The sequence below is a fragment of the Helobdella robusta genome, assembly GCF_000326865.2.
Source record: "Helobdella robusta unplaced genomic scaffold HELROscaffold_6, whole genome shotgun sequence".
In the NCBI taxonomy this organism is placed as follows: Eukaryota; Metazoa; Annelida; class Clitellata; order Rhynchobdellida; family Glossiphoniidae; genus Helobdella; species Helobdella robusta.
Window position 1 is genome coordinate 5,766,869 of NW_008705330.1, and position 18,608 is coordinate 5,785,476.

The window sequence follows — 18,608 nt, forward strand, 5'->3', positions numbered from 1 at the left end:
CAAATGGTCTTATCTATTGTAGGAGCCTTTTTGAGGTCCAGATCAGATAACGGGGTTCATAGTACATTAAACCATTACTTTAAAAGTATTTTTTCATAGACCTCATTCGGAGGGCCATGCCATATGACCTCCTACCTCCTCTCCAAGAGTCGGGTATGCATTCTTTAGTGTATTCTTGATGTGTGAATGGCAAACTAATAAAGGTGATCTAAAAACTTTAGCGATAATCAAATAAGAGCCTTCTTTTTGAATAGTTTTTCTTTATATGATGCTTGGTTATTTTTTGTTATTGCTTAGTGAAGCACTAAAAAATTAAATAAATTTTACAAAACAAGAAACTTAATGTTCTTTGGTGTTACACAAGGCCTCATTGATTTATCTATTATCGTTCAGTTTGTTTATTTGCTTTATAAGCTAAATATCTTTATTAATTTTTGTCTTAGAAGCAATTTTTAGCCATTTTAAGGGCATTTTTCATGTTATAAAATATTTATAAGAAAAATTAAAATTACGAAAATACTTTTGCTTTTCTTGATAAGTTTTTTTAGATTTTAAAATTAAATTAATAAATTGAATTAAATTTTTTTCTTATTTTGTCTGTGTGGAAAGATACATTGTAAACTAGCACCATCAGAATAATTTGGCTTTTCAAAGAACTTACTGATTTTAATCATCTTGCTCTACCTTGTGCTGCTCAGGTCTTGGGTTCAATTCTCTCTTCTACCTGGTTTGAATTTTTTTCAGTTTTCAAATTTTTGTGTCACCAATTGAAAATAAAAGACAGATTATTTTTATTTCTTTTTTATTCATGATAAAATAATTATTAAATGAAGTAAGAATGTTATTTAAGTTAATTAAATTGATTAGTAGTGTAGTGCAATATTATAAAATATATAATATATATATTATATTATATTATATGATAATCATATTTATAAATCGTATTAATAATATTTGTGTATGTGTGTGTTTGTGGTTGTGTTTGTGTGTGCATGTGTCATTGTATTTCATCATTATTTTATTAATATATTGTGAATCATTCATTAATATTCATGCTAAAAATATATATACCTATTATAAAATAGTATTTTAATTATATATATATATATATATATATATATATATATTGTTTTAATATTTATATATAAATAAAACTAAATCATTAAATGTTTATGTAAGCCTTACACTTAAGGCCATGAGCAAGCTCCTTTTAGATTTAAATAAATAATTAAATATGGTGTAGAATAAAATAAAGATTTCTATTGATTTTTATGTATAATATGTTTCAATAATGTGTAATATATTAATTTTATAGATAAGTTATGTCAAATTTTTCATCAGAATTTCACAAAAATCATTTTATTATAAATTAGAACTTTGTAGTATATTTAAACTTTGCACGGCAAAACTAAGTTTAATATTTAATGCATTAATTATGACAAAATTTAGTTAAAGGTTAATTAGTTAATTAAATAATTTAATTTAATTGCAAATAAACTTAATATGCAGATTGTCATTGTGATTGGCCATGGCATCCAGCTCCAGTAACTCAACCAATGGTAGCAAACCACAAACTGCTATAAGGTCTTAGATATTTTCAATTATATAATCCTTACTTGATTTTGACATATACAAATACATATGTTTTTGTGATTTTTTTTGTTTGTTTGTATGTTTGTTTGTTTGTATGATGTATGTTTGTATATTTGTTTTTATGTATGTTTGACCCTCTTGTTGTTTCTGTTGTAAGCTTGTTCTTATGATAAGTGTATGTTTTTTTGTCGTTAAACACATTTAGATAACACTGTAATACAAAATTTAAAGTTTCCTAATAGAAAATTTACATAATTTGTTATTAATTATTCATACATTGTTTTCATTCATCAAATATACTTTAATTTCTATTAAATTGCCATTAAAATGTTAACAAATTCAATGAGTTATAAACAAACCTAATTTATCCAATATTGACATAACGTAGGTTAGCCACAATAAAACCAACGCGAGACCTAACCTTGGGTTTTGGATCGACAAATAAGGATGTGACCAGGGGTGGCATGCCAAAGCGAAAATTCGTCCCCAACATTCCTCAGCTAAAGGCTAAAGCTAAGTTAGACAAACGTAGTTTTTGATTTGTTTTAGTAAATACATAATGTGTAATTTATAAAAGGTTAATTTTTTTTATTTTTAATTTACTTTTTATTTTTTTATGTGAACATCATTAGCAACATAACTTTTATGAGTTTAGCTCTATATAAATTTATTCATTCATCCAAATGAACATACATTTATTAATACTTTGTCCTTTCTAAACAATGAATGATATTTGAGACAAATTTCAAGAGATTGAGCTATAGGGGAAATTTTCAATTCATAAATAATGTTTGAATTTTCATCCAGTGATCAAAATGTCAGCACATCATCATCGTCAACAATGACATCATCATCATCAACAACAACGATGACAGCATCATCATCATCAACGTCTGCCAAGCATCATCATCACCACAAGACCCCACCCAATCCTCGCGGTCGTGGAAGGGGGCGGAGCAGGGGTCATGACCTCATTCAGTTGACGTCTATTTTTGATGAAGGGCCCATGGAAAAAAGTGGAATCAAAGCTGCAAGATCTGGTTGGATGGCTGGTTGATTTGTTGGTTGATTGGATGGTTGGTTGGTAGGATGGTTGATTGATTAGTTGTTTGGTTTGTTGATTTGATGATTTGGTAGGATGGTTCATTGATGAGATGGTTGGTTTGTTGGTAATTTATTTAGCCATGCCATTAACTGGTTGAATTGAATTGTTGGTTGATCATCATTTTTAGTTACGCGATTTGTAAAATTATTTGGCTGTTGTTGGTTTCATTGATAGGACGAAGGTATGGTTAATATTGTTGTCATCACATTATTATCATCATCATTGCAAGCATCACATTCACCACCATCAACACCTTGTTACTCAACAGTATCCACGTTGCACCTCAGCTCTGGAAACAGATCATCATCATCATCACATGCACAGCAGCAGAACAGGACAAAACTTTGTAATAATGTGAAGAGAGAGAGAAAGGATGGCGAAAAGGATGACGACGATGATGATGACGATGATAAGGCACTGTTGGCTGAACTGCTGAAAGATGATGTGGGTAGATTTTCACTCATTTTGGTGATTCTTTTGCAGTTCAATGCCATCGTCACAAGTTTCTCAAAATTTAAAATAGGTCTTTAAACAAACTACCTGCTTAATATTAATATTGAAAAATTAGCATATAGGCGTCAATCATTATATTCCTTGCGTGTTATTGGTTAGTAATACGCCACAAAGCTCCTCCCATTAGGAGTTCTTTATGAGTTAGAATTTAAATCTAGAAACCTATCCTTACTTAACACTATTGTTTTGGGGATATGGTAATGGTTTGATTATATTAGCAATAAATTTGATGTATATAGCTTCTTTTAAACTTTTTTTAATTATAATATATTATATTATTATTATTAAACAGTTAGTTAGTTGAAATTTAAGGAGCTTTATAACATTTATCCACATGCATATTATCATAACTTGTAAAGAACAATTATCTTTTTGTTATGAAGTTAGATCTTATTGAATTGTTATTTTTTAATTATCATCAATTCAAATTTTATTTTCAATCACCCATAAATATTATATTATTAAATTATAGAAAAAAAAGAAAAATATAGTTACGAGATAAAATTGAAATACATAGTAATGAAATAGAGGAATAAAAATCTTTCCAGTTCATTGATGACGACGATGAAGATGAGGGTGGATTGGAGAAGCCTGGCAAACAATATCCAATCACACTGCCATTTGCTGGCCTGGCTAAGAAAGATTTCAAAGTCGAACTCGTTTCACTCAACGATGTTAAAAGTTTGTCTGTCTCATAATTTATGTCACAACTCTCTCTTTTTGGTGTATCTCAGAGGTATTATATGCGTCGTAAGGATCTCTATGCATTCGAACCTGGTCACTGCAACTTCAGTGCCAGGCGCCTTAATCATTACATAACTTTTCGTCATGTGTTCATATTTTACAAATAGTCCAGTATGTAATTTGTTGTTCGGGAGTATGTTTAATAATCTATCTTATTCAGTGAATTCTATGATTGAATTAACTTAATTAAAAAGCAATATATTTATTTATTTATTTGCATGTATGTTAAGAAGGAGTTTTTTTTACTTGATTCCATCTCTTGTGTCACTCGTTTAATTAACCTCTCTTAATTAATCTCACATATACATTACTGCAGGGAAAAGGGAAGAGGTAACGGATCAAAAATGTCCATTAAATGTTATGGAAGTTGATAAGAACGACCAACAACAAACAAATGTTGCCAACCATAACCAACAACAACCGACGAATGTTGCCAACAATCTCGAACAGAATTTCAACAAAAGCAGCAACTCGTCAGCAAATCCTAGTACAACTGTTAATATTGAAGATAGTTAGTATCATGATTTTTTTCTTTTTATATTTATTCATTTAGTAATAATAATAATTTTATTTTTAACTAGTTTTAGACCTAAGTCAACTCTATCTCGTTCAAATGCCTCATTTCCTCCCTGGCTTCCCGCCATCTTCATCATCATTATCACCACCCTCCACATCATCATCGTCATCATCACGTCGGCCGTCAACTTCCAAAACTGGAGATGGTGGGGATAAAACGAATGCACCTTCTTCTGAGAATAATTCCCAGGTTGGTTGGTTTGTTAGTTGGTTGGTTGTTAGAATGGTTGGTTGTTTGTTAGAATAGTTGGTTGGTTGGTTGTTTATTAAAATAGTTGGTTGGTTGGTTGTTTGTTAGAATAGTTAGTTGGCTGGTTGGTTGTTGAAATTGTTGGTTGTTTGGTTGGTTGTCTGGTTGGCGTGTAGCTCAGAAAGTATGACAATCATATTTCACATTTTTTGTATAACATGTTAACTCTGTGCACAGATTTCGAAAACTTTCATACAAGCTGTGCATCTGATGATGTAATAGCGATTGCATTTACATGAGTTGTTGTGTGTATGTATTGTACAGCTTTTGAGGCACAAAACCTCATTCAGTGATGAGTAATAATATTTCGGAACCATAAGTAAGCAGCTCTCTTTCCATCGGATCTTCGCTATAAAAATTGCTTTCTTGTTAATTATTTTAGTTTATTTTTTTGTGAAAAGGTTACCCCGTTAAACATTTTTTCATGCTTTTGGGCAGTTCATTTTTTAGTGAACTGAATTCTTTTAACCTTTGAACTCTGACTTCTGCTTGTTTGACTGACCTTCAAATCAGCAATACCGTGTCATGCTGTTTGTCATTTATAACATGCTTGCACAGTCCATTAATGTTCTTATTATTAATAATTTGAATGCAAGTATAATTATAATAATAATAACCTAATATGATAATTATATTATTATTATTATGATAATAATATTATTATAATTTGGATTAAAAATGATACAGGGAGGTACATTTTTAAAAGATTTCAGCGAGGGCTACATAGGAAAGTTGCGAATTCGCAAGTCAGGCAAGATGGAGATAGCGTTGGGAAACATCTTGTTAGATGGGGACAAAGAGCTCCCTGCTCCATATTTACAGGTTGAATGCTTGATATCGAACTAATTCCGATTACTTTGAGTTCTTGTCTGCTTGTGTGTGTGCGTGCGCGCGTGTGTTGACCGAATGATCGATATTGATTTAGTCAAATTTATTGCTTTGCTTGAATGTGGACACATAAACACACACGCACTCAGGAAGCAGTTTTGATTGACAGAACGCACGACCCCAACCGATTCATCAGACTGGGAACCATCAACGAACAAATAACATTCATGCCTAATATCTCAAGCTTGCTGCAACAAGCCGAAACAGAAAAAACTCGCAAAAGCTAGCAGGATAACCAAAAAAATTTTTTTTTTTATCGCAACCATAAGTATCTGTTATTTATTTAGTGTCCTTCTCTAGGAAATTATTAATTCAACTCGAAATGTATCTTGAATATATAATCACTGTCAACATTTTTTGTTTTGATTGTGTTCGTTATCGTTTTTACCCCACTGAAATATTTTGTTTATATCTTCAACACAGTCATTACAATGAGACAACGGTTTGAAATGGATAAAATACAAGACATTAACATAATTTATTCATTAAGTCTTTTCTCTCTCTCCCTCCTAACTGTTTTTATCAGTAATGGAGGAGATATACATTTATAAATGAAGTAAAGTGACAGTTACAGTCTCGAGAAAATTGTTTTAAAATAAAAATTAAAAGGTTGTTATAAATTATGATGAAAAAAATTATGTTATTATTATATAAGAATATTATTTTAGTTATTAATTAATGGATTAATGAATACAGATACGTAAAATACTCATGGTATTGAGTATTTCAATATAAATGTATTTGCGTGACTACTAAGTAAAGAAGAATAGAACGCATTTAACTTTATACTATATAATGGTAGGTCGGTTAAATGTTGAATCTGGAAAATTATTAAATAAAATTTAATTAGTCAATAATTGATCAACTATTTAAATCAAGAATGGGCAAACTTTTTGCTGTGATGGCCGCCTTAACAATTATTTTCCCTTCATAGGAAAAATTGACAATTACTTTCCCCACATACATTTGAATAGGGGAGAATGGGGGAATTTTTTTAAGATGTTCATTTGTGGCGGACGACCATTTTTTCGGTCGTAATGTCATTTTACTTTTTTTTCATAAAATGCGAACAAAAACCTCGCAAACCGCATAAAATGGCATCGCGGGCTGTAGTTTGCCTGCCCCTGATTTAAACGCGTTTTCTATTTGATGTCCAACGATAACATATACCACGTTGATGGTGACCGATATATTTAAAAACGTTCAAGTGTTTTTCTGTGTGCGTGTTTGTGTGTGTGTCTGACTGTGTCTGTGTATATACTATACATTTACGATGTTTGTATAGGTATTCACAAGCATGTATTTGTGTATAATTGTTCATGCATATATAATTATATATACCAATATCAACGTATTGTATCTTAATTTTATTACCAATAACAGCAGTAGAAAAGTGTAGAAATTTGTCCGCTAAATATCTCTAACATTTAAAATCAGTATTAGTGGATAAATAAATGAAATGAATAAAAAATAAGAATGAATAAAAAGACTGAATAATTAAATAAATAGGTAGGTAAATAAATGATCTAGCCGTATAGACATATGTAAAGAGATCCTGTTAGAACCATTTTAAATTCCGCTCGAGTAGGGTTGTTTATTTTATATTATATTTTAATATTTATACATAAATTTATTTTTTATTTATTCGTTTATTTGCCGTAACGAGCTATAACTAGCTCAACAAGTACTGCCATCCTAAAGTAAAATGTAAAATATGAAGTGACAAAATGAAATTTCTGCATGAACTAAAATTCACAAAGTTAAAAACAAAACATGAATGTTCCAATATATATAAAATATTTAAAGTAGATGAAATGCTATGGAACAATTTAAACATTAATATACAAAACAAACGCAATTGACTATCATAAAAATGAAAAACAAGCCATTATACAGGATGCTGATATAATATATATAATTTAGCTTATTTAGTTACACTCTAATTAGTATTGTCTTAAACTGTATCTTAATTTGAATACTACATAACGAAAAGTTTTTCATAAATTAAATTAGAAGTTAGTAGTTCCTACTTTCAGATTACAGAGTAAGACATTTTTGTCAAAATTTCACTAAAAAATCAAACTTTAGACAAATATCTAAACGAAAAATAAGTAAAAAACTGGTTGAAAATAATAGAAAGTAGAATTTAGAAAACAAAATCTCCAGAAAAACTAAGTGAATATAGTATAAAAAGATAACACAAACTTAATGATAAGGTTGATGTAGCGCCTACTTATCTGCAGCGCGATTCAGAAAAACTTAAAGCTATACAAAACCAACAAAAAAATAGTAAAAAATGTTTGACGATGGTAGGGTAGGAAAAGCGATACTGTTTTCAGATAAAAGAGAATAATTCGTTACGAAACAGTGCCTTTTAGACGATCTGGTCTTATCTAAATGAACTAGAAAATAGAAAAAGTGTATATGATTAAAAAAACTTATTCACGAAAATAGCAATAATTTTTTTTTATAACTCTTCTTATTAAAATTATTATAATTCTGCTCTCTGAAACCAAGCAACAAATGAAAATTTTTTTTTAAGTAGCAATAAATTTCGATTAATAGCATTATAACTGTTTTATTGGGTTTACCATTTCCTTTTCTTTCTAGAAACAAAGTCAATAACTGTTTAAGGAGAAAAATCGCGAAAATAACCCAAAAATATTGATTTTTAAATATCATTAAGTTTTTTTTTACTGTTGTTGCACTTTCGATTTGAATAAATTAAATTTTGAAAAATTATTTGGTCTGCATCAATTAAAGTACTAGTTAAATTATGAATAACATTAATACGTTAATTAGTATCAATACGGTGGGCCATTGTGAAATGAAAAAAATTCAATTGAAATAATTAAAGAAATGATAATTCACATAATATCTTAATAAATTTACAAATAAACATTTTGCATGTATATATCTGATAGTCTGAATCCTATATATATATATATATATATATATATATATATATATATATATATATAGTTTAACATATATATATATATACATTTTTCTTTCTTTCTTTACTTATTTAAATTTTATTTATTTATTTGTTTATTTACAGTCAATATTCATTCGAATTTTTACAACAATTTAAGTCTATAAATTGGAAGGCATAATGATGAATGAACACGACAGCTGAATCTTATATCCTGAACTTAATCATTATTCAAATTCGAAAATTCAAATTTAGCGATTAAAATAAAAATATAATAACAACAACGATGATGATGGTAAAAACAATTATAACACTGTCATTATAACACGTGGGATGACGGAAAAACTATAGAATGATGAATAGGTTTGAAAGAGAAAAACACTTATACAGAAATATTTGTAAATATACAGTAACTATAGAAATTGACTTAACACACAGGAACACACACATACACACACACACACATATATATATATATATGTATATAGATATATATATATATCATTAATCATCATCATAAATAGTTTTAAGAGTTCGACTAATTAAAATGTTGAATAGAGAACTGATGAAAATGTCGATTTAATTGAAAAGAATTGTCCATCATTCACAAGCAGAACTACACACTTACAAATAAATACGCGTACACACTGTAGTACAATCACACACGCACACACATACACACACACATTACATTGTCTTCCTCTTCTTGTTCTACTTCATTTCTTTTCCAACACCTTCAAGTCCACATTCGATGGATATAAAGAAACTTGTATGTATGTCTGTGTGTCAGTCTATATGTTGGTGTTTGTGTGTGCTTGTTTATACATGTATTTGTGTGTATGCGTTTGTGTATATATGTATGTGTTAGTGTATATATGTATGTGTTTGTGTATATATGTACGTGTGTGTATGTTTTTGTGTATTTATGTATGTGTATATGTGCATGTATGTGAAAAAATATATTTCAGTTTCCTAACTGAGTAGTAGGTGGTTCTTCAGAAGTAGCAGTAGTAATGGCGTTGTATAAGTATTTGTTGTTATTGCTCAACGTAGTATGCAACGTGCCATTATATCAAATGCAATCATTCCTAGAACCGAAAGAGCTTAATGTAATGCAAAAAACATCTTAATATAATGGCCAATGTGATCAAAAGCAACTTAATGTAATGTGAATGATAAATAGATTGCTCCATGCTCTATTCATGTTATCGACGAAACATTTGAAGATTTTCAAGTTGGAGAAAAAATTTTCTATAGGGATTTTAAATGACTACAAAAACATATGATTGCATCTTTTTTGTATGTTGGATTGTATGTTTGTGTTTGTATGTTTGCGTATGTGTGTGTGTGTGTGCGTACGTTTGTGTTTGTCGGTTTTTGTGTGCTTGACTGTATGTTTCTATGTTTGTTTTGTATGTATGCGTGTATGTTTTGTATGTTGTTCATTGGTGTGTTTTTGTATGGGTATGTGTGTGTGTGTATGTGTGTGTGTATGTGTGTGTGTGTGTGTGTGTGTGTGTGTGTGTGTGTGTGTGTGTGTGTGGGATGGGTGTTTGTATTTTGTTTGTTTCTTTTTAGGTTTTCAAATTGTTGGTTAACATACGTCATAGTTTTTAGTTATTTATTTTCATTGTAAAATTTTCATTCGTAAAAAATTTCGTGTTTTTGTCATTTTTCGCCTTAAGTTTTGATATTAAATCTGTCTTTTGATATTACGTCTGTGTGTATGGTTGTTTGTTTGTACGTATTTATATATGTGTTTGTATGTTTGTTCATTTGTATGTAAATGCGTTTGTATGTTTGGTGTATATTTCCGTGTAGCCCGTTGTGTAAATTTTCTCAGCTGGGAACATTTTTTAATTCTTTAAGACGCCATAGAAGGCCAAAGCTTCTCATCCATTGAAAATGATGCATTAATTAAAATTAATTAATTTATTAAAATTCTTTGCTTTTGTACGTTTTTGTATTCATGTTTGTATGCGTGTTTATATTTGTATGTGATTTTATATTAGCGTGTGTTTGTATATAATTGTATGTATGCATAGTTGTATGTGTATTGTACGGGTTTCTTAATGTCTGTGTTTTTTACTTTTATGTGCGTTTATATGTACGTGATATGGTTTGTTTGTGTGTGGTTGAGTTTAGATGTGCCTGAATGGATGTGTGCGTGTGTGTGTGTGTGTGTGTACGTGTGATTGAGTTTAGATGTGCCTGAATGGTTGTGTGTGAGTGTGTGTATATATGTGTGTGCGTGTATGTGACTACATGTGTGTGTGTACGTGTGATTATGTGTGTGATCGGACGTGTGGAAATCACGAGAAGCTCGTTCTATATTGGCGCTGGTGTTGAGCCTGCAGAAAAATATATTTTTCATTTCATTATTAAAAAGAGCATTATTTTAATTCATTCATCACAGGATATTTTATTATATAAATTTGAAAATCATTTAAAAAGGAAATTCGTTTTTCTTCAAAAAATGGTATGTTGTGAATTTTGATAAAAACTAAAAATAATTTCTAACAATTTTCTTAAAAATGAAATCTTTTAAGTATGAATGACTAGAAACGAATGAATCAAATTGATGGGGTAATAATGTCCAAAATACGCTCGTTGACTTAATAAATACATGCTATTTGTGGTAGGACAAAAATTTTGAATGAGATTTATAACAGCGGCAAAATTCCTGAAGATCTATCCTAGTCAATATTTATTGCATTGCCTAAAAAACCTAATTCAACAGAATGTGAACTACGTCGAACAGTCAGCTTGATGAGTCCTCTTAAAAAACTTCTCTTGAGAATTCTGATGATGGGAGCACGAAGCGAAATCAGATCTGAAATTTTAAATGTCCAATGTGGTTTTGTCGAGGATTGTGGCACAAGAAACGCTTTCTTCACCCTACGAATGATGAGTGAACGAGCGATTGAAATGAAGGAAGACTTGTTTATATGTTTCGTCGATTACTCCAAAGCTTTTGATAACGTGAAACACGTGGAGCTTATGGAAATATTGGAAAATTTGGACAAAGTTATCGAAGTTGTTGTCACGAGTTATCAAAAACCTCTATTGCGAACAAAGAGCAGCGATGAAAGTTGGTATCAAGATGACAAGTTTTGTCGAAATAAAGAAAGGTGTTAGGCAAGGCCGTGTATTCTCTCCAGACCTGTACAGTCTCTATAGTGAGATCATCATGAGAAAGATAAAAGATCTACCTGGAATATCCAATGGAGGCGTGAATATAAACAATGTAAGATATGCTGATGACACAGCCCTCATAGCCGATTCATAGGAAAAACTGCAAGCAATTGTTTTCAGACTGGTTTTTGAAAATGAAAAGAAAGGCTAGCAAATTAGCATCAACAAAACAGAGTGCATGGTTATCAGTAATTATTAATTAGTAATAATTATATATATATATATATATATATATATCATTATTATTAATTTTTTCACACTATCTTGTTGTTCAAATTATTAACTATAACATATTTTACATTATATTTGCTAACTTAGAAAAAATATTTAAGTAGACGAGAAAATGAATAATCACAGGAAATAACGGTGCCATTATTTATAAACAACTTTATACATTTTTTTTTAAATCTTTTCATGCAACAACAAAAAAAACTAAAAAAATGCTGTAAAATACGTGGGCAAAAAACAATTTTCATAAAATGCCGACACGTGCTGAATGAATTATTTATATATTTTAATTCAAGTTTTCTATCTTCCGTATTTTTTTCCATTAAGATTAATTAGTGAAAAGGATCTGAATATATTTTTTCAATCCTTTTTGTACATGCACCACGATGAAAGATGCATATTTTAGGCATCCAGCTTTGAAAATTATCTGAAAATTTACTTTGTTAGTCCTTTAAGATACTCTTTCAAAACATTTCTCAAAAGATTTTACAAAAACTTCAAAGAAACATTTCAAATCTCGAATTAAAACTTTCTTAAAAAAATAATTCCTTTCAAATTTAGACATTATTTTATTTTTTTTCAAACAAAATCTCGTAATAGCTCAGCTTATTCAGAAACTTTTGTCTGTCAGACATGCTCCATTAACTAATAAATAAGTGTTATTCTTCCTCGCTTCGTCGCATTCCAAATGTGGGCGAAAATAATGAAAATTTAAAAGGAAAACGAAACTACACACACACACACACACACACACACAAGTACTAACCCAGACATTCGTATACATTATTTCATTCTAGTTATAATTCATCCAAGCAAAAATTTCAAACTTTAGAAAAAATTCATCTGGAGAGAAAAAACATCATCTATTAGAAAAAGTTAGATGGATTAGCTTAAATATTTTATTATCTGGAAGGAATTTCTCGAAACAAATACGAACAACACGCAGTATGACTGATGTTTGTGATGTGCTGATAACATGTTGCGTGCGTGTTTGTCTCGTGACGCTATGCCGATCCGTGTAAGGTGTAGGAATACAGGGACGCATAATAATATATTATTAAACAAAAAATTCTGGATGCGTCACTGTATATATGTTCCATGTTTGTATACATGTTGCATGTATGTTGCATGTTTGTATACAAGTTGCAAGTATGTTGCATGTATATATTTAAATTAATAATTATTATATTATATCCATAAAAAGTTGAAAATGTCCGTCGCTAGGTTCATTACTTGTTGATTAGACTATCGTTAAAAATCGAAATTTCGATTGAAAAAATTCTTTCAAATAATTAAAAACCTGTTGACGATAATTACATTTTTACGGAAAGTTTGTTCGATGCACCAGCGTTCTCAGATTATTTACACAAATGTAATTTTCTCTTTTTCATTTTTGAGAATAAAAAAAAACTTTGCATACCTAGTTTTTATCAATGATCTAGCAAAGTATTTTTAAATATATCTTTTTAAAAAAAAGTAATTAATAAGATATAATTTCTTGTAATTTTTTAGTTTTTGTATTATTTATACTCTGTCTTATTATGGAATAATTACATTTTTTCATCTCATAATTTATCCCGCAGTTGTATTATTTTGTTTTTTCCTGATTTTGAGAATGTGTAATTAAGCAAATATTTAAGCTTGTGGTGCTATCTAAAAGGCAGAAAAAATTAATTGCTTCTTTTATACGTTTTCCGACTATTTGTCCGTCCATGGCCATTATTTATGCATCAACTGATCAGCCCTATGTCTGGCTGCCTTTGCCTGTCTGTCTCTTTGTTTCCTCTCCCCTTCTTTGTTTTTTTTTCTTTCTCTTTTTTCTCTCTTTTTTTTCTCTCTCTCTTCCTTTCTATATTTCAATTTTTATCTCTCTCCTTCTTGAATTATTTCTGACGTACACGTAGTTTTTTCTTTCTTTTAAGTTTCTTCTTTGAGTTTTGCGTCGTTTTGAATTTTTTCGAGTGTTTTAAAAATTCCTTTTAGTTAAAATTTTTTCATTTTTCCCATTCTTTTTTTTCATCTTCCCACTTTTTGTTGGTTTTGTTTTTCTCTCTACCATCCTAGTCTCTCATTATTGTTTAGATATAGATACTTGTCGTTTTCAATTTTGTTCTATTTTAGTGTTGGTTGATTTTCATTCATCTAGTTACACGTTCGTTCACGTTTTATGTCAGTCAATCCATCTATCTATCTATCTATTTGATCAATTATCTAATCATCCATTTATTCGTCCAATCATCTCCCCATCCGTCGATCCATTCAACCATCCAGCTATCAAATCAATTCATCTGTCAGGCCATTGTAATATTTGAATCCATTATTATTTCGTCCATTCTATGCTAGCAGTTTGGTTGTAATTCAAACGTTTTGTGAAATTTGGGCTAGGTGAATAACTTTTTTTCAATAAAGCTTCTGTTGACTTTAATGTTATTCATGACTTTTTTTTATTTTTTGTGTTTATTTTATTTTTTGTGTAATCATTTTTCCCCGCCAATCTCTCTCTCTTTTTCTTTATCTTTCTCTTTTTTCTCTGTCTATCTTCTCTATGTGTTGTTTTATAATTATTTCTCACTTTACATCGCCATTTCAATTTTTTAACAGTTGCCTTTTATATTTGCTGTAATGCTGATCCATCCATCCATCCATCCATCTTTTCGCCCCATTCCTCCATTTATTTTTTATTTATTTTCAGCTTCCTTCGCCATAATTCAATTTGTTACCATTTGCTCGTTTTTCGTTCTTTTTCATTTTCCTCTGTTGTCTTATTATTTTATATGCTTATTTACAGTCTTTCCTTTTTTATTTGTTTTTTTTGTTTTTTAGTATGTTTTTTTCCTACTTTATATTTTTTCTCAACTCGATTTTGTATTTTTGTTTAATTTATTTGTATCGCTCACTTTATTTCCTGTTCTCTCCTACTTTTATTATCCCCCCCATTCCTACTTATCCACATCTCTCTCTTTCTTTCTTTCTCTCTCTCTCTCTCTCTTTCTTTCTTTCTCTTTCTCTCTCTCCATGCCTGCGTAGTGTATTTAAAGAAGGAGAAACGTGATTCGACTGCTAATGATCCTGGCTAGTCCGTTCTATCTAGGGTTTAAAATGTGTTGGAGCATGTTTTGTGGTTTCATGTGTTGTGTATCTGTGTGGTATTTTGTATGGTATCTTGTGTTGTGTATTTTGTGGTATCATGTGTTGTGTATCTTGTATTGTGTATTTTGTGAGGTATCATGTATTGCGTATTTTGTGTGGTATCATATTTTGTGTATCTTGTGTTGTGTATGCTATATCATGTGGATTTGTATGGCATTTTGCTTGATGTATCATGTGTTGTATCTTATTTGGTATTTTATGCTGTATCTTTCGAGGTGTTTCATGTATATCACTGTCGTATGTCTTCCTTTTATATAATGGCCCGATTATTTTTTTCAAAGACATTTTTGTTTGTAAAAAAAAACAATTTTAAAAAATTAATTTGGTGTTGATTAATTGGAAGATTGTTTTTCACTGGTTTAAGAAAAATTGACAAAAACCTTTTACCGAACGATCAAAAACTGTGTAAAATAAACTTTGTTGCTTGTTGTGATTGAATAAACTTTCAGGAAATGATCAATTTGTCAGCGTTTTATTATTTTTTCGAAGTTCTAACTATTTTTCCTTGAATATTTAATTCAAATTAGAAATTTATATTTGTTTTATCTTGTTTATTATGCCATCAAAAAATTATTTTTAGATATTTTAAAACGTTTCAATTTGTATTTTTAAAATATTTTTAATTTTAAAAATAAAAGTCAAAAAATGGTGACTTAACAGTGTTGGCATGCAATGAATCGAATTATTCCGAAAGAATTATTACGAATGTTGTAAATCTTAATCTGAGCGCACCTCTTTAAATAAAATATATGCACTCCTACTAGCGATTTTTTGTAGTTTTAGAAGATTTAGTTATTTTATCTCTTGGTTGCTGCTATTTTTCCAGCGACTGATCCCAATGTTAATGATGCTACCTCGTTTCTAAAGAAATATTTGAAATAGTTTAGTGTGTGTGTGTGCGTGTGTGTGTGTGTGTGTATGTGTGTGTACTCCAAAAGATTGATTGTGTCGATCACTCATCATTTTATGCAAGCTCCAATATTCATTTGGAGTATTGTTCGTTGTTCTTCAATGGATCGAGTCATACTTTTCTGGTCTGTTCAGATTTACCTTGACACACGTTGAAACTGTGTCTTACGGTTCTCGGCCCTCTTCTGTTTCTGTTATACACTGCAGATGTCTTCAAAATCATTGACTGATATAATTTCAAACGTCACAGCTTTGCCGATGATATTCAGATCATTGCTAGTGCCCCCTTTGTCGTTTTGTAGACTCAGATAGTGTCTCTCAAAAATAAATGAGGCTTAAACAAATAGGCTTAAATTCAATCAATCAAAAACTCAGTTTTTACCGGCTGGCACAAGGCAGCAATTGGAAAGAATGAATATTGAGCCTATCATGCTTTGTGGTTCTGACATTGAATTTTGCACATCTGCGCGCAATAATATATATGTATTAAGTTTTACAAATTTTAGTGTTTTTATTAAAATTTAAATTCAAGTTCCTTATTTTTTTTAAATGTAATGTTATGTTGTGATGTTACATATAGCGTATTAGCTTTATGGCACGTCATTGTATTTGTCGTCATCATAAATCTGATCATCATCATAATCATCATCATAAATTTCATCATCCTCATCATTATCATCATCAATCTCATCGTCGTCATCACCAGTCTCATCGTTATCATCGTCAATCTCGTTGTCATCATCACCATCATCTCTGTAAACACACAATTAATCATAGCGGACCAAATCCACACAGCCCTCACACATCACACAAAACCAGTCAAACTCTAGACTACGTGTGTGAATGTGTCCGCAACAGGAAATGATAATTTGCCTAAAAAAGGTCAAAGTTCATTTTGTCTCGTGACGGTCATTGCTTGGTTGCTTGATATCTAGGTCAAGGTTGATTGATTGGTTGATCGATATTTAAGAATAATTAGGTCAAGATTCATTAAGTTGCTAGCAGATGTATGTATATAGGTTAAAGTTAATCGGTTGGTTGTTGGTTTTTAGATATAAAATTATATCTTGGTTGATTGATATCTAAGTAAATATTTATTTATTGGTTCAAAAATTATTGCTTCCTTGGTGGATTAATATCCAGGTCAAAGTTTATTGCTTGAAATATGGGTCAAAGTTCATTGCATGGCTGATTTTTGTTGATACCTAGGTTCAATTTTAACCAGCCTTGTTGGTTGGTTTAACTTTGATGTGTTGGTGCGTTGTGAACATTTCTATCATAATTTTTCGTTTAAATAATGATGTGTTATGCGTTATAACGTATGTTTATCATTTTTATGTAACTTTTTGGAACCGATTCATTTTTAGTTCTTTTAAATCTGACGGTTTTGCATGTTACATGACAATTTTAATTTTGCCACTTTTGTTTTTATTCATGCTGCAAGTGGATGAGCCATATATTTATTTATTTGATGTTATAACTATTGTTAATGATGCTTTGTTGTTGTTAATGTAACTGTGTGTTGCTACTTGCGGCTATGTTATGTTATGATGGCCATGTTGTGATGTTAGTGTTTTTGAACGACTGCATTCGTTACTACTAATATTAAAAAAAATATTTTTCTTCTTTAAAAAGTATTTTATTTTCTTCAAAGGAATTCTCTGGATTGTTTCTAATTGGAGGGAACCCGAATGTTCGAAAGTCTCTAAGTGGTTTGCATTCACATGAAAATGATCATACACATGAATGCGTTCGCTGAAATTTACCTGACGTACACGCACACGCACACAAACATACACACAATCACAGGCACACAAACACACACACCCTAAAATTAACTCACACAAACACAAAAAGCAGACAATCACACATAAACAAAAGATGAAAACATAAAACATTATTCATTTAATACTATTTTTACAAAAAAAATCATGATTGCAACTGTCAAATTTGTGTGTGTGCCTCTATACAAAATAGCTCATTAAACATTTAAATAAGGAAAATGTCGACTGAAGATACTATACTGCACCGTACTTACTCCAAGCATGGTGTTGTGTATTTGATTCTATCCATTCTACATGTTACATGTTACGCTGGTCAGACGAACATGAAGTTTAAATCGTCATCTATATTGGTTGCTACGCTATTGCCGTTTCAATGTTCTTCTTGAAATTGTAAATTTTTTCCTGTTTCATCTTTCATTTGTTTTCTATCTTTCTTCCTTTGTTTTAGAAGTGTCATTATTGAAATATTTTTCTTCTTATTTTTGTTCTTACGTCTTCCATTACAGTATTAAGCATTAGAGCTTGTGAGAGTTGATTCATATAACCATAAAAGTTACAATATGTTATACAAAAAATCATTGAGTACCCTTATAATTCTGAAATAAATACATAAAATAGTTTTCAAGTCAAATGAAGTCATAACACATTTAATAAGTCATGTTTAAAATGTTAAAATGTTTTAATTTAAAAATCTATGTAAGCCATCACCACTGAGAAATGCATAACAATACATACAAC

The 18,608-nt window shown here is 30.1% G+C and overlaps 1 protein-coding gene across 1 annotated transcript; it reads left to right on the forward strand.

The window, feature by feature from the left end:
- Positions 1-1,528: 1,528 nt before the first annotated feature.
- Positions 1,529-5,896, forward strand: HELRODRAFT_164567 (hypothetical protein; the record flags this gene model as incomplete). Its single annotated transcript, XM_009029471.1, has 7 exons — positions 1,529-1,584; positions 1,982-2,121; positions 2,967-3,142; positions 3,760-3,892; positions 4,272-4,466; positions 5,473-5,603; positions 5,759-5,896. The coding sequence occupies 7 exons, from the start codon at positions 1,529-1,531 to the stop codon at positions 5,894-5,896; spliced, it is 969 nt and encodes a 322-aa protein (XP_009027719.1).
- Between the last annotated feature and the right edge of the window lie 12,712 nt (positions 5,897-18,608).